Source organism: Botryllus schlosseri, chromosome 6 (assembly GCF_051294905.1).
Source record: "Botryllus schlosseri isolate E-star chromosome 6, Bs_hap1, whole genome shotgun sequence".
Taxonomy (NCBI): domain Eukaryota; kingdom Metazoa; phylum Chordata; class Ascidiacea; order Stolidobranchia; family Styelidae; genus Botryllus; species Botryllus schlosseri.
The window spans coordinates 20,292,504-20,316,359 of NC_137241.1; the positions used below are offsets into that span (position 1 = coordinate 20,292,504).

General features: G+C 40.8%; 2 protein-coding genes across 4 annotated transcripts in view; one reads left to right on the forward strand and one right to left on the reverse strand.

Annotated features, from left to right (window-relative positions):
- The window catches only part of LOC145441433 (interleukin-1 receptor accessory protein-like 1), a 391,709-nt gene that overhangs the window by 143,939 nt on the left and 223,914 nt on the right, over nt 1–23,856 (forward strand). The gene's annotated exons all lie outside the window — the stretch shown is intronic.
- Nucleotides 966–23,851, reverse strand: LOC145441432 (receptor-type tyrosine-protein phosphatase epsilon-like). 3 transcript variants are annotated; one of them, XM_080319289.1, is made up of 22 exons: nt 23,640–23,851; nt 21,721–21,826; nt 21,495–21,653; nt 21,258–21,425; nt 20,644–20,747; nt 18,591–18,654; nt 18,464–18,528; nt 18,002–18,153; nt 17,465–17,561; nt 17,325–17,392; nt 17,125–17,259; nt 16,930–17,061; nt 13,518–13,663; nt 13,321–13,456; nt 12,953–13,044; nt 12,763–12,887; nt 12,158–12,234; nt 11,955–12,089; nt 11,734–11,877; nt 11,194–11,330; nt 9,705–9,840; nt 966–5,722 (listed from the first exon to the last, which is right to left on the reverse strand). In XM_080319289.1, exons 1-22 carry the CDS (start codon nt 23,749–23,751, stop codon nt 5,609–5,611), a joined length of 2,604 nt encoding a protein of 867 aa, XP_080175415.1. In that variant the 5' UTR covers nt 23,752–23,851; the 3' UTR covers nt 966–5,608. The 3 variants fall into 3 exon arrangements, with proteins under 3 accessions (XP_080175415.1, XP_080175414.1, XP_080175416.1); XM_080319288.1 differs by having other exon boundaries at nt 17,325–17,561; XM_080319290.1 differs by lacking the exons at nt 18,464–18,528; nt 18,591–18,654 and having other exon boundaries at nt 17,325–17,561.

A 23,856-nucleotide genomic window follows, 5' to 3' on the forward strand; every position in this document is an offset into this window, starting at 1 on the left:
AATAAAAGTAATAAACTTGCTGGAGTGGTCAATGTAAAATTACACTCGTGATACGAAAGTTATTCTCATTTTGACTTTCCATGATGTTGAGCAGTTGAAACCTTTTTAAATGAGTAGGCCTTGAGGTCGGGCTATCGCGCCAGAAATGAAATGAAGTTATACTCTAGTAAGAATAAAACATATAATTATGATGGTCAAATAAAATATGAAAAAGTATAATCGAGTCCCTGCAGTAACTATATTTTTAGTACGCATTTCATCGATATTTGAATTCCTCGCCTTCCGCCCCATGCCACAGCGTTTTGTCGCTTGACTTAAATATCCCTTGCTTTACTTTCCATTCAGTGTGAACTGTGCTTGCCTCTTCGCCTCTTCTCTATTTCACCTAGGCCAAGGTGGGTGTCCGATATCAAAGACTACTACACGTCGGCTCGACACCTTCCTATCTTTTCATTGTATCGCAGTTTTATGGTGTTTGAAATGATGAAAATATTATTTAAAACTGATTGAGTGATTGATTCTCGAGCCTTTCGCTGGCCGTAGTTTACCCACCTCTTCTTTAGCTCATCACAACGTGTATCCAACTAGCCATACTGTCACCTAAATTATTATCATTATCTTTCTTGCAGCAACGACATACTAGTATCTCTACGACAGTACGGTTTCTAGTTGCCACATGACTACTTGCATCCGCCTTATCCACGCGAATTCGATTCACCGTGACTGACTGAATATGTTACGTATCATGCAGCCAGCACGCGTAACTTTGTTACAGCCTTCTAGTCACAGTGCCGATGAAATAAATGTATTCGATTTGTGACATGTGTACGTTACAATAAACTCATATAGACACGCTCGACTCATCTTGACACGGCCTCGGGATATCGCAGTGATGGGATCTACAGCTACAGCACCAATGAATTGTGAGTTTGAGTCGAGAATTCGTATCCAAATATTGGGCGTCATTTAGGATTCGCCTCGCCACGTGATCCACGCAAGTGGTGCCTGAGAAAGTGCTGGAGCAGTGGTTCTCAAACTTCAGTGTCACATCAAAGTGCTAGAATGAGTCAAGCATTGAGTCGCTCTTTTGGCAATAAAATTGACTGAACCTTTTAACATTATCGCCCCAGCATTCGTTATTTCCGCCCCCTGTCTCTCTAAATGTAAAGCAGAGTTAGGCGTGCTAAAAGTCGCGAATCAAAAACTATAATTGACCATATAAAATGATCAATGTAGTTTAATTCCATGAGTACTAAAACCATAACAACAACCTTCCAAGACAATATCACTAGTAGCATAACATCTTATCTGTAAAATGGTCGCTACATATAACAGCAGACTAAATCTCACAATCGACTCACTCCCGTGGGTAGGGTCAATCCCACCAATGGCGGCCTACGGGAAGAGATCTAGTCGTAGAGCATTGGGATTCTTACCTAACCAAAATCCGCTTTAATATATTTAACCGCAAGAATTTCAAATGGATCAACTACAGATCGCCTTGGCAGCTCAACACTCCTGTCTGATAAAAAGCTTACTGTCGAGTTACAATCCCAAATGCTGATCCAGCAACTTGTATATATATATAGGCTACTATAGTCTACTATATACTATAGTCGTAGAGGAAGCTTTGTTGGAAATCCACAAACCGCTGAGTAGAAGTAGGAGCAATTTAACACGATAAGAGCAAGTATCGCAAATCGAACAAACCTTGAGCATAAAATGCAAGGCGCAAAAGTTCGCAGCTTTAGTTTGGCTCACTAGTCTTTTATAGCAGAAAAGTCTTTTCAAACTTTATGCATAAAATGGCAACGTTCAATGCCATCCATCATCGCGAAATGGCGTTATGAAGCCAATCAATGTCTTCACCTGTAGGTTGAAATTTCGGGATTAAAATAGTCTGACGTCTCACTCATATGATAAGAATGATTCTTTTGAAAAGTGGACGGGAGTGCGACATCAGAACTCGGCAGTCAAAGCTGCTATTCCCGATTCATATATTTAACGTAATTACGATTTAGATCGCTCTGTGTTAATAAGTAATTATTTATGGTATTTTTGTTATAGCACAGAATGATACGTGATGCAATGCCGTAGACCAGTGGTTCTCAACTAAGGTTCCGCGAAGTATTTTCAGGGGGTCCGTGAAACCTCTAAATTTGAAAGATAATCAATTACCAGATTTTATTTTAATTAGGGAAAGCATGAGACATGGTTTCGCTTCTTAATTGCTGAGACTTCAGGACTCACTTCATTGGAATAGTCGTATGATATAAAATATACTACTGTGCAAACTCATTGTAACTGCCTAATGGCCAATTACCTACTTAAATCCCTGACTTTCTTCCTAATATCTCACAATAAAGATATATATGATCATTAAATACTCTGTTTCTCAATTTTCGTGTCATATATGTTGCGATCATACATACCCAAAGGTGTCGCCGGAAGAGTGATCAGTAATATTATATTTACCCGCACCTATATCTTTATGGAAATACTTTCGCCACTCGTTCATATCAAATCGAAGATACGGATTTTCAAGACCGTAAATACAGCTTCAAAATTCGCTTCAAAATAATAAAAGTCTTCCTAATTTATACAAATAGTATGATGTTATTTTCACGAAAAGTCATTTTGTGACTGTTTTTCACAATCCTACTACAGGAAATATTTGCACAAGACAGATGGCGGTTGCACAATAATCGGGCTACTTCTGAACGAAAACTTGAGGGACCCTCTGGGGTCCGTGAAGGTCCAAAATGGGTTAGCAAAGACAAAGAGGTCGAGAATCACTGCCGTAGACGAACCGCCACTGACATAATCCTCGATTGTAAGACGAAAACACTTGACGGAAAGCCCGAATTTCAGTTTCTTACGAGTCGTTAATTCGCTCAAAATTCGAAAGATTGAGTCTTCTTTTCATCACTAGGACTGATGACTGAAATTTGTAAATGGATGCATCTTACTGTGAATAGGATTTGTCATAAAAGTCACTTTTTAAGCACAATCGCCTCGCATGTAGGTAGAGCTTTCTAATGGATGAGTCAAAAGTCTTTCCCATTTAGTCTGTACAAATAGAATAAAGCTGCAAATATGAACGATTCATACATTCCATTACTTCCACATTAGGAAGTGGAATAGTTGAGTGCTCCCGACGATATGCTTTATCTTTGTGACGCCATGATGACAAGTAAGCCTAGAAGTAATGCACTGTTTTTTAGTCACGAACTCCCAGATTACAAGACCATCAGAGAATAGTGCGTGGGAGCGAACAGCTATTTAACTAATGGTTGTGCATGCGGGTGGTGAACATTTATTTCGTCCAAGTCAGCTGCTATCCGAGGACTACATATAACGGATAAATTCCCCTCAACCGATTGTGGATTTGTGATTTTACAGCTGTGGAATACAATGTGACGTCGTTTTTCAAATCATTAGAACTTAACGGTTGCTGATATAAATCATATCCAAACTTTTCTTTTGCGTTACTCGAGAGAGATTCGTCGTCTGCACCGTATTTGATGCATAATAACTACGTAAAACATCCGCACTTATCAAGCCGGTTGTCCGAAATATGAGTATGCGACATAATGAAATTTTTTATAAACTACTATACTAACTATAGATAAGTTTCACTCACGGATATCTAAAACCTTCAAGATATCCCTGATTTCATCGTACGAGTATGTATTTTCGGGTGAGCAATGGTGCGCCCATGATCGGGCCAACATTTCGTTCTACTTGGTAACAGGAAATAGGCTTTATAAACGGCATTTTTGTCCAATCTGATAAATGATAAGTTTTCTATTGGCGTAGCATTCAGATACGTACAATGCGATTAGCTGATTCGGCGTTTCTAGCTCCAAATGGGATTTCTTGTTTAGCGTTATCCCACATCCTTTTAAACCAGCTTCCAGGCAGATATAAATAAATATTACGACACAGCACATTGGGCTGCGTACAATGCACGCATTAAGTTACATAAGTGATTCTCAACCTTTTGCGACTCATCACCCCCTCATCATGCTCGAGACAAATTCCCGCCTACATATTTACGGATCTCAAAAAAGAGATCATAAAAATGAGAAATTTATTCACTAAATCTGATCGCAGTTGCATTGACCGAAAAACAGGTCATTTTTTCCTAGTAGGTGCTCAGAAAATCAGTTTCCGCGTCTACAGGTCCGTTCAGTTGACCTTTGTTCGCGTCATATGAAAAATAAGCCGTTTTCACGTGCATTTTTGGCCGTGTTAAATAAATATATATCACTGGACGATCTAACATTTTTACGCCCCTGTCGCGCCCTTTGGTATTTTCACCCCCTTGTTTCTTAAAATCGCTCACAGGAGTGTGATATCGCGCACGTTGTGAACCAGCGATTCAGCATTTTCAGCTATCAGTGACTGCTTGTTAAGCGTTATTTCCAACCATTTAAAATCAACTGCGGGATGCCCAGCAGCTGGTGCAAACGAAAATTCTAGTATAGCGCATCGTAACTTCCCAAGTTACTTACCACCCAGCACGCAATAGTTCATTTGCACGATACACCGGTACGGAGTTTTCCGGGTTAAAAAGGAATGGATTCAATGGTTTGCGGAGTTTCATGTTCATCGAGCAATTTTTGAGTGGATTTTACCTTTTCATGTGTGACAACTGCGCAAGGTATTTCGCAAGAAAACAGTCATTGCACAAAACTCACATTGGCGGTCCGCACAAGTCCCTTGTATAGCCAATTTATCATCGGTATTTGGCGTCCGGATGGTCGATTCCGGCTGTGAGCTGGAATGCGGCCATACGCTATATAAGACATCGAAGTTACGAGGTGAATATCACACGACGGTCTATTTCCATAATCTGGACACCCTCACAAAACGTCTTCCAAAGTACCAGATATCCTGTGAGACGCCTGCCGAGTGCCCTCTGTATAAATTGATTTTATCATGGCTTGCTGCGAAACAATACCTGACTATATGAATCACAGATTTTCGACCGAGTTCACAGCTGATATAAATCGCGACTGGTTTCGGATGTGACTCGGATTTTCTCATAGCCGCACAGTACACAATTTCATCACCTGCGAGAATGTTCAATAGAAAGATGCAATACCGCCGTAAACAGGATTGGTGAGTAGAGATTTTCCTCATTCCTCGTTCTGCTGCACATTCGACACACATTCACAACCATACCATCGTTCGACGGGATACTATATTCGGAAGACATATCCAACAGCTCTTGGTCAGCTGTATTTTGTGATGTTAATAACCGTCTGTGTTCACAGAGCGAGTTGACAACTCTCGTAAGATTCACATTGGATCTAACGAATATACGTAAATCTTTCCGGATAATACAAAGTCTAAAAACAAGTGTCGCGCCTCATTTAACACACACGACTGACGCGAATGGGGTTCTATTGAGTTCTATTGATTTTGTAATCAGTTTAAATTAGTTTAAATGACTGCCATATGATTAACATATTCTTCAAAATCATACATCTTTGCATATTTACACTCATAGTTACGAAAGCTTAACGCAATTAAAAAACTCCAAGCAAAAAGTGCAACCCTATATGGAACCAAATATTTAACAAATGATTACACAGTAAAGCTAAACATTTTCGTAGACGCTTTCATTAGTTCCTTTCCCGATGTCAAAATTGGAGTAAACACTCGAAGTCGACTTGTATTCGGATATTGCGTCGTAGCAGAATCTGTATTGTGCCTGCAATGACATCAAATGATATGAAATCCATCGAATCTCAGGTAAATGCGGAAGATCGTCAGTGAACATGCATAATCACACTCAATCGGTAAACCTAATTATCAGTGGGGTACGTAAATAACCAAATGACGTATATTCGTACTTCATAATATATCATAGCGCGTACACGCTGCACTGAAAGACAGTACATCTGAGTGACAAATGAACATGACATTCATTTTAGCGACATTGCCGACGAGGATCTTTTAAGTCTGAAATATTTAATTCAAGTTATTTAAACGTAAAGATTCCATTAATTTAGGGTATGTCGAGGTGAGTGGTTGAACTGGGTTCGCGATAGGGTTATAGGAGTTAGATTAAATGATTAAAACAGAACGTAACAATACGTCACGTCATTTTATGGAAATCAAATAATTAAAACGTCGCACCTCAATACGTGATTCGGAAATACACAATGCTGTCATGTTATAGGTTTTTCTCTCAGTCATGATACTATTTCTCCAATTGATACTCACCCTTCTCTCAAAGTTATGTATATATTGCATGAAAATGATATAGAAAACCCCACATATACATTCTTTTAGTGACTTTTGAAATCAAAATGATGCAATGTACTGCGGTCATTCATGCCGTGGGTCCAGCTTCTTGATCGATAGGTCGTGAATTCAATCCCCGGCTGGGTCAGGCCAAAGGCCCGATTAGTATCACTGGTATACATAGCTTCCCAGTCTGGCGCTCAGCATTAACGGGATAGCATGGAGGGGTGGTCCAAGACTCAGAAAGTCTTAGAAGGCTAGATCTTTACCTTCTTTGTCCAGCGGCAATCGGCATACGCCCATAATTCACTCATGGTATGCATATTAGAGCGGGGCTTCGTTAGGAGCCGGATTGGACATCAGACCGGATTTTCTCATTTCTGATCAGAGTTGGATCAGTACTTTTTATAATACGTTTAGAATTGTAATTGATAAACATGACAGTTGTATATAGGCATTACCATCAAGATTTGTGTAGTGTGTTAGTTTTAATATTCAATACATAGTGTCATGTTTCTTTTGTTGCAATATGCCCTGCATCCCGTATCGTGTGATCTATTGTTTTTGTAGTTCACTAGAAATATATACTCGCAGATGATTACTATCGGAGTTTGTAGGATAGGACCACTATTTTATCAAGAATCCGGCCCAGGAGTCGCATCGGAGTCGGACCGGAGAATTGAAAAACAGAATCAGAATCGGACCAGGGAATTTGTCGATCCACCCCACACTAATACTTATACCGAGATCGTATATGTATGGATATTGCATATCATGAGTCGGTGTATATGCAGCAAAACCATCAAGGACAAAAATATATAACGTCCTGCCATGTCCGTCCTCATTCTACTAACAACGAGTTCTGCGCTTTGCCAAATATGTCTAAAGTCGACCTAAAATTTAAACGTTTTAAATCCAATCTCATTTTACTTATGCCTGTTCCAACAAAAAAATTCCTCCACTTCATTTGGCCGCTTTATATTGTTAATATGTGGTGGCGCATTGCCACAATCCATATTTCATGAAAGAAACATGAACAGGAACATACACAAGAGTCATCGAAAGTCAGGCACGATGCAGGATTTGATATCGAAAATGCGAAATTCGCCCACTATAGGCTCCGTGTGTCGGATGAGCTGAAGTTACTATGAGGGTCAATTTGATCCTGCAACCGGTAATGACATTACAATGCCGATATTGGCAGTTTACAGACGTCAGACTAAACGACATTCATACCTGCGACACAATGAAAAGTCACTTCGGCCACACCGCTCTTCCATTCCATAGCAATGGCAATTGACCTACGCCCTCACGAAAATGGACATCAATGACACACGACTAGTGATAATGGATTTATAGTCGCAGTATATCTCACACGCGACAGACGTGACTTGTACTGGCTTATTTAAAACGCTGATTTCAACACCAAAATCACAGACATGTCTGGGGAATTCCAGAAGTATGGCCATTGGCAACTCTAATTTACACTAGATTCTTTTTGGATCAGCCCCAAACAATTGCCGATCATGATAAATATGTTGGGGCCTACCACTTCAATTACTTGTACACAATCATTCGAACTACGGAGGAATTTAACCCAACACATGAACTATAATTTCCAAATTCGATGCATCGTTAAATTCCTTATAGTGACATCTTAATCGTTAATTGTTCCACGATCACCGCTTTATCCCAATTCTGTGGTGGATTCCTTGATAACTATCGCGACGAGTGTGAAGATATGTCAAGCGAGCGTACAAGCTCATTCACAATAATTGTACCTTTCCCTAACTTGCATAATGTAAATCAGTGGTTCTTAACCTTTTTTCCTCCAGCGCCCCCTTTCAAAAATTATCGTGCTCCAGCGCCCCCCCCCCCCAACTTCATAATGTAAGGAATGTAATAAAGACAATGAGTAAGAGGGAGGGCCGTAACAGCACTTCGTCAACCCCCTAAAAACGATTGCCTTGCGCACCCATAGCGTGATAAACCGAACTTCTGAGGGCTTCGCCCCCACGAACACCCTATCGTGATTTCGATGGCCAGCAAAGTTTGTGTGGCCTGGTCGCCCTAGATACCAAAATTTTCTATAATGCATGAATGAATAGGTGGTAATTACATATATAAGTCGCGATAAACTGAGTGAGCTGTTGTATAGGAAGATAAAGGGCACGTAATTAATAATTAAACATATTCGGGCGTGCCCGCAGGTAAAATTATTCGTTACCAGGGCCGTAACAGCACTTCATCAGCCCCCCCCCCATCCAAACAAAAAACGTTGGTCCTAGGCCCCCATCGGGTGATAAACCATGCTTCCGGGGGACTTCACTCCCAGACCCCCATTAGGCTGTTCTCTATTTGCTGAAAGCCTGATAGGTATCTCCATTGGGTGTCCATTTACTGAGGCAGCTATTCTCGCCTAGTCGCGAGAAGCGCGAAAAAATTCACTAATTAATGAGTGAATTGGTCAATATCATCGGGAATTGCATGTAAATTGAGATTAATTTTTATCCTCTCTCTGCTCACGTAAACACATTTACCGGTAGAGCTGTGTGAGGTGCAATGTTCCCTCTAAGCTGCGCACGTGCGCAGTGCTAACACGGTCTCTGCGCACAGAAAATCTACGTTGCGCACAACAAATCCGAAGTTATTACCTTTTTCAGTCGATACGCACTGTTGTACAGGGGTCAGCGCAGTGAGTTGTTGAGTGTGCGCAGACTCATCAAAACTTAAAGCGAACATTGTCAGGTTTCTTAGAAACTGTAGGGCCCGTTACTAATAATTAAACATATTCGGGCGGGCGAACCCGTTGGTATGACTTCGTTGCATGATGTTATTTCGTGACCCCCTGTCTGCAATATCAAAAAATATAGAATTGCTCAACGGGGATATCGCCCAACAGGAATATCCCTGTCGCCCAATCGTACTAAACTAAAAGACGCACACGATTTCAGATTGGTATTTCTTCACTGACATATAATTTTTCCCTGCCAGATGGAATTCGTCTTCTGGGGTTCAGATTGCCAAGACAGGAACATTCGGTGTCAGTCATTTAGGCGCCCATGGACAATTAAACCTATATGTATTTTGAAGGCTATATGTAACGGAGTTTTCGGTGTTAATTTGCTCTGAATACTCATTAAGGATATGTCCTATCACCACATCATCTACTGCGAAGCCATTTTTCTCCAGCGCCCCCCATACCGCCCCCTGAGCCCAGCGCCCCCCATATCGCCCCCTGAGCGTTTCCGCCCCCCGAGCGTTTCCGCCCCCCTTCAAAATCGCCAGCGCCCCCTGGGGGGCGCTGGGGGCAAGGTTAAGAACCACTGATGTAAATGAATCAATGCAAATTGCGCGTACTTGATCTGGTAAAACTACCGATTTAAGCTTCGACTTGCATTATGTTCCTCGTTATGGTACCAAACAAGCGCGGAGAACATGCTTACTTCAGTCCGAACCATCCCACGACGGAAGTCTCTCAAATCCTTCACGACTCTGAAGACATCAATCGCTTGACCCTGTCTCAAGCTGTCAATGAGATTCCAAATCGCGCAGAACGTTCCGGTGCGTCCAGCCCCGTCACTGAGTTACGGAAATAGGGTTTATCTCTGCGATATCTGATAACTGTTTTCGCATATCATAAGTTTGGACACATTCACCGTAGCGTTGGGACCCCGGGAAATCCCGATCCCGGGATCCCGGGATTCGAAGCAATCCCGATCCCGGGATTAGTCGCAATGAAATCCCGGGATTTATAAACAGCATCTACCAAGGCATACGTAGCGCCATATCTCTTATTTTGGTCATAAAGCAGTGTCACAAACTCGGCTGATTGTCTAAAACAGTGGTCTCAAACACGCGTCCCGCGTCGGCATTTTGAATTTTCAAGTAATCGACAATATTTAACTGGAAAATATAGTATTTCGGATTTGAGAACTTGAAATTCACTTCAAAACCACTCCAAAAACCTGAATCGCAATCACATGTCAAATGTCCGCTAGCAGCGAAATTACAACGCGACAGCTTTTACGATGACACGATGCATTTGTCGTCTCGCATGGTGTCCAACTGTCTATAACTCATTATTTCGCCAAATTATGCCAAGCACAACATTATTTTAAATAAGATATGACTTTTTCGTGGCAAAGGTGTATATTATAATGTGAATCACATTTTCACATTGTGTATGGAATGCCAGTCTGCAAGGCCCGTCTAATAAGGCCTACTTGGAAATACACATTATACCCCTGTTTGATTCTGCGGCCTGCCGCGTCATCAGAAACTACGAAATTGGCCCGCGAGCAAATTTGAGTTAAAGACCGCTGGTCTAAAAGATGATACCCTTGATGCTCTCGCGTTTTGCATCAACATTACAAGAAATAAATGTTGTTTGTGTTGCTTGTATGTGTATTTGACTACTTTTCTAATCCCGGGAAATCCCGGGATTGAGAAGCGAAAATCCCGGGAAATCCCGATCCCGGGATTTCAAATTTGATCCCGAAGTCCCAACCCTAATTCACCGTCAGGGAACAAATAGTTCCATTACGCGAAAATCGTATGCGTATCTCGTATCATTGTTGATCGCTGCTTAATTCTATGGTAGCCTACATGGATAGTGCAGTTGAACATGCTATTGACATAAGGACGGTGCTATTGGGTTAACCACGTTACTCTATTACGTTAACGGTGCAAGTATATCACGTGGGTGGGTGGGTGCTAGTTGACTCATATGGTCGATCAAGTTTGTTTGTTGTATTCACGGTGTTTGTCGCCTACTATGGTCATTTACACCAGGCCTAATTCTCGATTTTTCTTTCGTAGCTGCCGACTTGTAGCACGTCCCATTTCTAGGCTTTTATAAGACATCGCTTACACGGATGAGATGGCGAGCAGAAGCCTAGATAGCTTATTTATACATTACGCACTGTATTCCACCTGCAATGAATCAACATCGACCGGTTATTGGTATCGCGTAGTTTTGATTTCATCAGTGCAATCAAGTCGAGAACGAAAGAAGGATCTGGCGGTATTCTCTTTGACGACCAGTCCTTGCATTGGTATTGCATTACAGTCTGAAATTGAAAATCGTACATGGTTTTCTCTATGACACGTCTTGAGACTCATGTTTCACGGTTTCAGTTGCATGCAGCACAACCAGATCTCCAGCAGGAAGAATGTGAGATCATATTATGCTTGGTTCACACAAAGCCTTGAGATCCTGAGGTTCCCTAAACTTGACAAGCAGAATAAAAATTACTGGTGGTGCGAATGGTCGTGTGAGTGCAGGTGAATGAAATGTTCTGACTCGTTCCGGTTTATAAGTCTAATTGAAGGCAATTGGAACTTGTAACCGATAAGAAAATATTTAACCGCCAACGAATTGAATCTATCTACTTGCCGAGCGATCTTCGTTTGGTCGCTAAACCAAAGGTATAATCGAGGTGTTGCAGGAACTAAATGGCATTGCGTTTCAACCTTTTTAATTCTCCCTTTCGTCAGACGGAACTCCCGGCCGATTGTGGTTGCGTTCTCATTTTGCACTTTCGTCATTTCGACATTGAAGCAATCCAAATTCATTTCGCTCCCCACCTCATTCGGCCAATACTGGGCACACTGCTCCTTCAAAATGATCACGGAATTGGAAATTAAGTCAATGGTTTCGCTTTTATTTTGATCCCGGAGAGCACTACACTTACTTTCCTATCTTCAATACAATCCGTCAGCATGAGTACGATGGGAATATCGTTGTCAAACACTACCCTCCAAAATGTAGCGATGGAATGTTTGGCAGGTCCTTGTGCCGCTATAATTCGCACGGTGCCGTCGCAGGTCTGCACAATGATTCGGCAATACTTAATTAACGAATGTATAGACGTTAGACAAGCATCATGATACTCACGGGAATACTTGAAGCACTGAAATAAGGCGCATCATATTCCTCTGGAAGTCGATGGGCTGTAATTCGGCTGTGCATATCTACGGGGTTGATATAACAATAGTTATAGATGGTGAAAAGCAAGGAACAGTTATAGTAATGCGGAAATATGCCGCGTTTGATGAAACTCCTAGAAATTTCGCCACACACGTCGTGCATCTGTTTGGGTATGTACGTACAATAGCACATGTGGTGAATGGGATATCATGTAATTTAACAAGGTTACGATCAAATGGAAATTTGTGTATAGTCTGATAAAGGATAAGTTTCCTGTCCGGTAGTTGTATTAAAATGAGCGTCGCGCCATTGGTATTGCATATGAACAATACTGATTGAATCAATACTCAAGTATGTGACACCCGGCTCATCTGAATGTGACGTTGCTCTGTGTATAAACGAAAATCGATGATTTTAGCCCTCAAAATTCTGCTGCATGCAGCGATAACAATTGCATCTTTCATGTGTAATTGTAATTGTAATTGTGTAGTCAGAACATTTTGTTTCGAAACTATGCTTATAGCCTATATGAGAGACTTCATGTGTGTGAAAATATTATAATAATTCCATACATGGCCTGCAATCTTCTTCTGTGTCTACTACGCGACCTGGCGTGTCCCAAACTTCACATCGCAATGGCTCCACCAGCGAAAGATCGAAAAACTCCTTCGTAATGCGCTGATTAAAGCCTTCGCGTCTGCAAGCGGGAGTGCAGATGTTGCAATGTCGATGCACGGATGACAAACATCGTTTTAATAATACCTGACTATGCTTGGAAGTAGATCGATATCGATGTCCGTATTTCCGAACAAATAATCCTCCAACAACAGTTTATGAATGTATATGTATTGGTCCTGGTTGACAGTAGAGAAGATATGATGAATACATTACATATTCAAAAATTACATATGTTGGGTTGCATTTCACCCAGTATATGTTATTCAATCGTGCCCTTGTAAACATTATGTTGCGTAGTATCATATATAAAGCGCAGCAGTATATTATAAAGGGCTGCTGGTGATTACAATGAATGGATAGATACTGAAAGCTCAAATTGAGGAAAGGGAATTTTCAAAATTGTCGCGGGAAATGTGGTGTGATCACTTGCGCATATCAAAAACGAACATTACCATGGTTTGAACCATCTGCACTCTTTGTCTTCGCAAATTGTAAACGCAAGCGTAAACGTCCACCCGGTCAAGTTTCGTTCTTTCTTCCGACAAATAATTAAATGCAATGAACGTACCGGTTCTGCCTGCTCCCGCACTGAATTGATTGAAATCAGGTGAGGGGAAATATGTTTCGAGATACATTTATCCGGCGTTACCTGCAGTGGATAACCGTAGGTACAGTGGATCCCAGCTGTCCTAATAGGTGCGAGACCGCACGCTGCACACCAAAGAATTCGGTAGTCGCGACAGGGACGCCATGATCCGGCCAGTTTACAAATTGATAATGCTTTACTTCCATTGTCTGTGGTTTAGATCGACGGTATGTTAAAGAATCATAATTTGGATGGCATAAAATATTTCATTTAGCCGAATTAGTTGTAATATTAGAACCAATAATCGGCATCCAAAATATGTGTCGCAAGTTTACGGATATTCGTGGGTACGAAATTTATGTTACAGTAATCAGTAAAACATTGTCACAAAACGCAATAAAATTGTCACGACCAATAAACACAAAATTACTCTGATGACGCGTATAATTTCATTTATGTTAATCTTATATTCTATTTATTTTCATTCAGTGTGTACTCCCCTTTATAAACATGTTCTTTATTTTTATTATCATCAGGGTAGTCCATTTCCCCCTCACTACTTCTGTATGCTGGCCTATGCTGTGCTTGGAAGCAGTGTTGGGTTCAATTCACTACCCTCGAGTAACACGTCATTTCGAGTCATTGCACATTTTCACTATATAGTCAAGTCAAGTCAATCGATTTTTGGAGATGACTCGAGTAAAGTCGAGTAAAGTCAAGTCGAGTCAATTCAAATCAAGTCAAGAAACGCGTCAAGTCACAATTCGAGTCAAGTTGTCTTTTTGAAATATGACACATGTTTATCTCGTTGCGTATTGATAAGTGTTTCAAATATTTAGATTGAATCGCCATTTATTTTAAATCGAGGAACAAATATAGAGTTGAATATACATGCAAAAAGGCATTGCTTTGTATAGCTTACACATGCGTCGAACTGCTAAAGGACGTAAGTAACTGTTCAATATTCTCAGTTTAAAATTATCTACCCAAATAAAAGAATACAATACCAAATCTCAGATAATTGAAACGAATTTATTTGATGCACTATCCAACTATATATCTATGGGATACAATTTAGGCCTGCGCCAATGTTTGACGAGAAATATAAACTTGTAAAATATACCCGAATTCCATTTCAATCATATAGGAGGTTTGGTTGAGGTGAGCATCTAGCACAGGGGTCACCAACACGCGGCCCGCGGGCCGCATGCGGCGCACGAGGACATATTTTGCGGCCCGCGACTTGATTTGAGATTTCGGAAGAAAGCAAAGAAAACATATTGGAAATGCTGAAATTGACCTGCAATGGCCGAAATACTGCCAAGACCGAGACGCTTAGAAAACGGTTTAGGGCAGTGGTTATGAAACTGTGGGACGCGTCTTCTTCTGGGGGCGTGATAGCATCTGTGTACAGTCCCGAATTCATATTATATAATTCTCTCATCAACATTCATAACCATTCATGTCATTAAACTATCCGTTCGGATTGCTAGCTTTATATGGATGCATTTTGTTATGTGACAATAAGGGGGACGGCAATTTTAGGTATCATAAAGCGGGACATGTCTAAAAAGGTTGGAGAACCACTGGCTTAGGGCTTCTTCACAAGATCAAGCTTTTCGTGGAGATGGTCTTTCATCTAGTAACGTATCTCGCTAGCCCCAAAAAGCGTTTCAAGGTATCGTGCATACAATGAAATTGATGACGGTGATATTCCGTTCTATTTTTATTCCTTTAATAAAATGTTACTTCTTTTGTGATCACTATGCCCATCGCTTATGTTAGGTAGCATAGCGTTGTACTGACGTAGAGTTTTGAAACGTGTTTGCCCACTTTATATCGATATTGAATTCATGCGGCCCGCGGCCGCTACGAAATTTGAAAAGTGGCCCGCGACCCGTTTTGAGTTGGCGACCCCTGTCTAGCACCAATGACCAGTCTACAGAACAGAGTTGGCTACTTTGCTATTATTTTACTACTAGTTAACGACAACGTGCGATATAGGCTCCGACCATTACGTTTCCAGTCAATTGATTTGTGATCGAACAATCGAGGTTCAGCAGAACACAAAATCATTGAATGAATGAAATTGGTCGCTCTCACAGGTCACACCAACGATCCGAACATATGTCATTGAATAGAGCAGGGGCGGACAACTTCTCCAGTCGGCGGGCCGGATAGCTAAATCGCTACATTATTCGCCCATTTATCCACATATAGAAGGAATATATCGTATTTAATTAATGTATTATAACGACAGCAACGTCACCTCAAAGCCATTTCTCACCGATAATGACGAAGACAATGTAGATTTGAAAATAGCATTGTCATACAGGCGCCGCCATATCTGCTTCCATCTGATCAATCAACACACGATGCAATCCTAAATTAAGATTTCAAGGCGTTCGATAACCCCGGTACCCCTAATTTACCAAGATATCAATTCATTAGGGTGGAGTAGGTGACGAGATAGCGTCGTTGTTCAACTGTGTGGCCTGATTGATCTCGACATTGAATTCATGCGGTCCGCGTCCTCTACGAAATTTGAAAATTTGACCCGTTTTGAGTTGGCGACCCCTGGTATAAGCGGTGTCTTACTAGGGTTACCATACGCCCCCTTTTAAGAGGATTTATCCTATTTTTTTTTATTTTTCGAAAGTGTCCTCGGAGGACGCCCAAATGTCCTCTTTTTGGAGATTTTGTCCTCTTTTTTAGAATTTTGGTTAAATATATAGCAAAATCGACTAAGATACAGTAAATTAGCACTGAAGTAACGCTCCAGCGGCTATTTCGGAAGATGAGCCGGAAAGTTGACCATTTTTTAGTCAAGCAACTGATAATGTGAAAGGAAAAACTGTATTTTGGGCGCTGAGCGAGAAAGTTGACCTTTCTTTTTTTAGTCAACCGTCCACGAAGTGGGAAAAATTTACCATTTTTTCCTCCGGTTTTGCAAGTCTGAAAAGTTTAAAAAAGTGTTCTCTTTTCAGATTTCTAAAATATGATAACCCTGCTTCTTACAAAAACCTAGAAGTGTGCCGTGCTACAAGTCGGCGGTTACGGAATGAAAGATAAGAAATATCAGCCTGGTGTAAATGATCATTGTAATCGACAAACACCATGATTACCACAAACGACATTATGGTTGAGTACATCGTAAATGCCGATAATGCAAGTCTCGCTTCGACGAACTTCACCGTAAGCTCCACTCTTGCACGCTGCGCATACACGTATATCATAACATACAGTCACTGAAATTGGAGGTAGTAAGCAAGCAGTGGGAAAGCTTGGCAGACTGGGGCCGCGGGCAACATTATCATGTAAGACGGAAAACTCTCCGCGGGCCGGACAAAATCCCTTCGCGGGCCGGATCCGGCCCGCGGGCCGTATGTTGCCCGGCCCTGGAATAGAGCGTTATTTACCTACACCCATTACTTGATGACTTAAGTCATCCCAACACTGCTTGTTAGATGCTTGCCTTTTGATCGCGAGCTACTTGTAGTGATCGAACAATGTATCCACACTTTTTCGTTTCCGATTCGTTTTGCACAGATGTTTGGCCATACCTTTCCCTTTTCCCTTGATCTGGCCAATACTTTGCGCATTTTTTCTGTGGTTGAGTTGGATACGGTCAGCGTGTGTTCCTTGTAACGAATTTGAGAAATGGACATACTTTCCCCTTTTCCATGCATTTCGTTAACATCACGACCGTGTGACACTGCTTTTCCGCGACTAATCGCCAAAAATCATTCACCGTCGCTGGCAACGGGCCTTGCGTTGCAATGAATTTATTTCCTTGGCTAAAGCCCTTTTATAATAGCTGTGTTAGAAGCGCATGATTCATTAAAATGTCTGAATTTCACATAGACTTACATCTATAAACGAGGCGTTTATATAACTTTCCGTTTTGTTTCCCACTAACCTCACGACGTTTTTGTCATCTAAGAAAAGACAGGGGGGGAGGATAATACAACAAGTATTGCCGTGACTACATATCAATTGCATATTAATACAAGGAAGAATATTTTTGTATCTGTTTTTCTTCTGAACGCTTGCATCGGAGGCAATATCCCATGGAAACACAATTCCTTCTGAAGCAGCCGCTAGTTTCTGAAGAGTAAAATATTTGTTAGTCGGACATTTAAATGTCATACTCATATGTAGGGTTGCATTTAAAACAAACATGTTTAAAAGAAGTCCTTTGTTTAAAACATGTTTTTAATGTGTTTCATATTTTTCTTTAGCCCATGACGTCACGAATATTCAATTTTGGATTGACATTGACAATTGGAAATATAAGGTAAATATAGCTCATTTGACGAAATATCTGCACTATTGCTGTTGAACCGACTATTTTGAGAGTTCCAACCATCCCATATCGATATTAGTCGGCTATATCGGGTGGTATTGGTCCGTAGGCTCATAAAACATGTTTTTGGAATATTTTTAAGAATTATGACATAACTTTGCAACTTAAAAAAAACATTTTTTTAAACGCCTTTGTTTAAAACATCGTTTGCTTTAAATGCAACCCTGCAATTGATAAATACTTGGAATTGCTTCGTAAATTCAGCCTTTCCGTTAGCTACCAATGCTTTGTAAGTGGTTTGAAGTTTGCTTATTGGGATGTCGGTATCGGATCGTAGACAGTCGCTGTCTTCATCGATGTTTTGATAAACTGCGTCGCATAGATCCTCTTCGCCTATAGGTATATTTACATGCATATTGCAAGTCTGACTGAAGTATTTGTGTCGACGCCGTGAGCATCTTGTTTATGTTATACGAATGCTTGGTGGAAACTTGAGTCGAACAGTAAATATTCAATTGGACAGATGTTCCAATCAACCCTAAAGAAGAAAGTTAGTACAATGTTTCCCGGGATGACATAAATGCCACAATAAGCTTTCCTCGTCAATAACGTCAGTAACAGTCGAACTGAATTACTGGTCTATATGGCTCATGTGAATGATGTGTATATTTAAATGTATATTAAATATTCATTTATACTATACCGGTATGATTGGCTTGGAGTTCGATAGGTTCGTCGACTAATTTGACAGCCAGTATTCGTTTTCTCCTAGACATGTAGTGAATTGTATTTTATCGCCATGTACAAACGTATAGATATAACACGTATACCTTAAGATGAGTAATCCCGCCACCGCAATTAGTAGTCCTATCGCCAGTCCGGCAATCCATGCCTCTATATATTGTGAGCATTCGTCAAACTTCAATATTGGTGCACTGTGTACGACTAACTCAATATATAAAACTATATGTCCGTACCAGGGATATATAGAAATCAAAGAATTTAATACAGATATACTATTACTTGATCGTGTTATATTTACCATCTGTCGCTACAATTCCGATTAGAATAATATGGACAATGATTATGGGGTATGACAGATACTCCATTCTCAGATATACATTCACACGCGTCGTGATCCTAGTATTTACTTATTGATAAAATTTTCGAAATTGATGGGGTTTGTCACTATACAATACGCCCATATAGTATAGACGAGTGGTCGGGAACCTACGGCTCGCGAGCCTTATATGGCTCTTTTGGGCATAAGATATGGCTATTTGCAAAATTTTTATTTTGTGCCTAATTTATCAATATTTCATCAACTTGTTATTATATCTTCAGCACGACCAGAATATTTATTCTTGTGGCAGTATAAACATGTATTTGAGTGGATAATACAGAGGCGTATTCGGGGTTAGGGGCTCGGACCTCCTTTTCAATATCCTCAAATTTGAGTTGCTGTCGCGCCGGCGACCAATATCACTCCCGAATTCGATGTACCCACCACGAAATCTTGGATTGCACGATGCGCTGATTGATCTAAGAAGCTAGGAGACATGACGCCTGTATCACACTGAAGTTTTCAAATCAACATTGTCTTCCTGATCCAAGGCGAGAAATGAACTATACCGTGGGAGTGACTTTCACAATTACAAATTCAAATACAAACAACGCCATAGCTATGATTGATGACGTAGCCTTGTAGTCGCTGTTAAAATGTAGCTGTGCGGTGCAACTTTATGTTGCTGCCGAATCGGAATCAGTGCGACAATTAGATTGTATGATATTTATGATGAATTGCACTATGCACTACATCACTTTCCTACCCTGAACCCACGTCAATGACACATCACACATCACAGTAGGTATGTAGGCTATACTGCTGCATAGTGACCATATTTGGCTCCACCTGCGAATCATGGGTCTTCGCATTTAAGATTAGCATCAAGATAAATCAACGAACTCCTATGACTGAAGAAAGTCTGACATTTTGTAAGAATATTACCGTCAACAATTATCAACCAGACTATACAAAGTCATCAGGAATACCATTCAACACCAAAATACGCAGTAACCGTAACACCGTGTAAAAAGTAGATTCATTCGTTTACTGTTGTCTAGGTCTGTTGGAAATCTAAATGGTAATTGTGTTAAGCTTAGGAAAATATCAAAGAACTCTCAGTGCAGTACAATTAAAAATATATAACTTGCAAAAGATCTATGTAACTCAAGTTTTGCATACGAATTACTCAAATAAAGACAACCAGCATGATTAGTACGAATTTTTACAGAGAAAATACGGTGCAAACGACGAATCCCATGTAGGGATTTCGAATTTGCGCTACCATGACGTCACGATTTTTCAATTGTGACGTAGTATTTGATTGACATGTATGGCTCTTTGGGAGTTCAAATGAAAAATATAGGGTCGAAATGGCTCTTCGGCCGAAAAAGGTTCCCGAACACTGCCATTAATGCTTCCAATACCACACGGATTTTCAATTGTGACGTAACAGTTGATTACATGTATGGCTCTTTGGGAGTTACAATTGAAAATATTGGGCCAATATGGCTATTCGGTCTAACCAGGTTCTCAACCCCTGGTCTAGACAATAGTAAACGCCTCATTCACAATTCGGCATCCAAACTGCGATGTGCATCCAACGAGGTCAAACAATCCAATAAAATGACTTGACAATGGCCCTTTACTAGGAATCCAAAATATCCTAATATAGACATATCGTAGGCCCGGCATCTCAGTGACTCTGGCTGACTTTGATTATGACCATATTTTGCAATGATGTAGTAGAAATCTTGATAAATTCATAATGAGATTTTGTAGAGCCTAATTATGATATCTGTCATAAAAATTGTATATACTTGACGAAGAATTGTACTGTTCGATTCTTCCAATTCGTACAGAATCACTGCTCTTGTATGATATGCTGCCATCATCCACTGGAGTTGCCGTGACGACATACACTCTGTGAAAGATAATGGAACGCCCATTACTCATAGGGACGGAGTATAGGAGAACATTACCATTTTTGTGCCCAATGATCCGGTGGAGAAAATGATCGGGACCGCGTTAGGAAGTCACGCATGCCACCCCGTAAAGTAATAAACCATAAAACTGTGTTACTCCCCGTTTTAGCCACTAAAACCGTGCTGTATAATGATTCGCATCTAAGGCCTTAATTACAGAAGCAATATATATTGCACCGGTACCAATTTGCAGATAACATATAGGGATAGCAGTTAGTTAACATCTGGACTCGATGCGACTGCTTGCACATAGTGTAAATTACTGCCTGGGTTTGGCTGTCACTTGGAATAGGATTTGGTTAAAATATACAGATACAGATATAATACCGAACTTTGAAAATGATTAACAATGAACAATGTACTATCTACGTCAATACAAGTTACATTGGAACTCCAAATTATACGCGAACCACGCATATTATGAAGTGATATAGTATGTCACTGCTTACCCATAAGATTTGCTTTTATCCAAAGGCTCGTTGTATCCATTGTACACGTTGCTTACGTCGGAGGACCGCTTTCGCCTCGAATTAGCAGAAGATATACGGCTTGCGTCACAAGATGAAGTATCATTATCGCCGATAATCAACAGTTGGATGACGCTGCCATTTGCATCTCTAGATTTAATTGAAGATTGCCTGTCACTAACCAGGATTTTGTCTACCATGAGATAAAGTGATCTTTACACTCCGGATATGGTTTCTGTCGATAATGCTAACGATATGTAAATAACTTTTGAAGAGTTGTGCTGCAGAATGCTGGCAGACTGTAATTCTTCGCGTCCGAATGTTCTACCTCGCATCGATTCGTCATCAGATGTGGTGTCCACGATTACGAATACGCAACTGCATGGTGGAAATGCGTACAATTAGGATACATTAGTTCACTTGCTTTTGGTTTCATAATATGTACCTTATTGGACCGTTAGACTGATCCAAATTAGGTAGCTTCATCTCCACAGTACCGTTCGTTGCTATATTTGCGGACGACAGCGTAAGAGCAGGGACGTAACTTGGCGCTGAGAATGCGAAAGCTATTCATTAATAGAATGCAACACTGGCGAACTAACACATTTATCCGATCCGCTCGATAAATAAAGGTCATGGTGGTCAGGTGATCTCTCATTTACCCGTGGTTTACCCTTTGACATCTGTCGTGAGTTCACCAATTTACTCAAACCTCCAGTTGCCGTAATTTCATTTCCGGAATAACTGACCCACGATTTGATTTAATAAATGCTAATTTGCTATTATTCAGTTCAAATACATTTATATACATTTCAATCATATAATATATTCATATAACTTAACTTCCTTTGCTCTGCAGAGCGTTTTCAAAATAATAAAATATTCGCGCACTGGCCTGCAAAACACACAAATGTTTTACGTTGAAAATTTATTGCAGCTCATACATTATAAGGTATAGCCAAAGTGGCAGTAAGGCAGTGACACACATGATTTGATAACTAAGACTAACTAGTCTAATCTTTCAAGTTTTACCAGTGATCCTATGGCCACATTAATTCTGAGTATAAGTGAACGATTATTTCACGGATCAATAACGATCTGCTTGTGGACCGGCACTAATCCGCCGACCATAGGTTGCGACTGTTTTAACCGAAGCAAACATTATCGCTGATAGATTGGAATTTATATACGACTCGAACGTCAAATTAAACGAGCAATATATATCCCGTCAATCCTATTTCCAGAAACATTCAAACAAGGTCTCCATACCACAAGCGAGGTGGAGCAAAAAAAAAAAACGTCATTGCGAGAAGCAGCTCTGAATGATGTATGTATGTATGTATATTGGGGTTATGGTGCTTAGCAGCTACGGCCTTGTGCACCAGACCAAATGTTGTAGGCATGTGTACTAGATTCTACTGCTACATTATAGTTGCCTCTCGGTGAGGAAAACATAGTCATCACAGGCAAAATTGTGTAAGGGTTGCCGAGAAGTGACACAATGTCTATGGGCACATGGTTTTGTAGTGCTATGTCCTTAAAATAGTTACGCTGTGAGCTATATCGAGAACATTGTAGCAAGAAATGCTCTGAATGATTGTATACATAATAATATTAATAAACACAAATATATGTCACTCCATGGTTGAGCAAAATCCGATAACCTCCTTGCTGGTGTTGCTGTTCTTCAGGAATGTTTAATGCGGGAATACTTATACTTTCAATGTTGAAATCTAATAGTCTTTTCTTCCCCTCTCTGCCGCACATCTCTCTCTCTCTCTCTCTCTCTCTCTCTCTCTCTCTCTCTCTCTCTCTCTCTCTCATCTCTCTCTCTCTCTCTCTCTCTCTTCTCTCTGTGCTGTATGTGTGTCACTCCGTCCATCTTCTTATCCTCCATCCATCTCTCTCTCTCTCTCTCTCTCTCTCTCTCTCTCTCTCTCTCTCTCTCTCTCTCTCTCTCTCTCTCTCTCTCTCTCTCTCTCTCTCTCTCTCTCTCTCTCTCTCTCTCTCTCTCTCTTCCTCTCTGTGCTGTATGTGTGTCACTCCGTCCATCTTCTTATCCTCCATCCATCTGCCTCTCTCTCTCTCTCTCTCTCTCTCTCTCTCTCTCTCTCTCTCTCTCTCTCTCTCTCTCTCTCTCTCTCTCTCTCTCTCTCTCTCTCTCTCTCTCTCTCTCTCTCTCTCTCTCTCTCTCTCTCTCTCTCTCTCTCTCTCTCTCTCTCTCTCTCTCTCTCTCTCTCTCTCTCTCTTTCCCTCCGTCTCTCACCCTCCCTTTTAACAAAGATGCATGAAGCAAATATATAATCCATTTTTAGTGTAACAAATGTAGTCCCTAGCATCGAAGATGTATGAAGCTATTATCACCTGATCTTTCCATAATACATGCCCCGTCGGCGTATGTCGGCATTCCGTACCCAGTACAAGTCTTTGTTCTGATGAAGAATGTATAGTTCCGGTTGGGTTTGCCATTGTGCATGAAACGCCTGCCGTCGGGGGATTCAAGGTCGTGCTCGGTACATTCCTTGAAGTTCAGCCATTTGTGTGATATCGCATGAGCCAGGGAAGATACTGCTGTAATCTG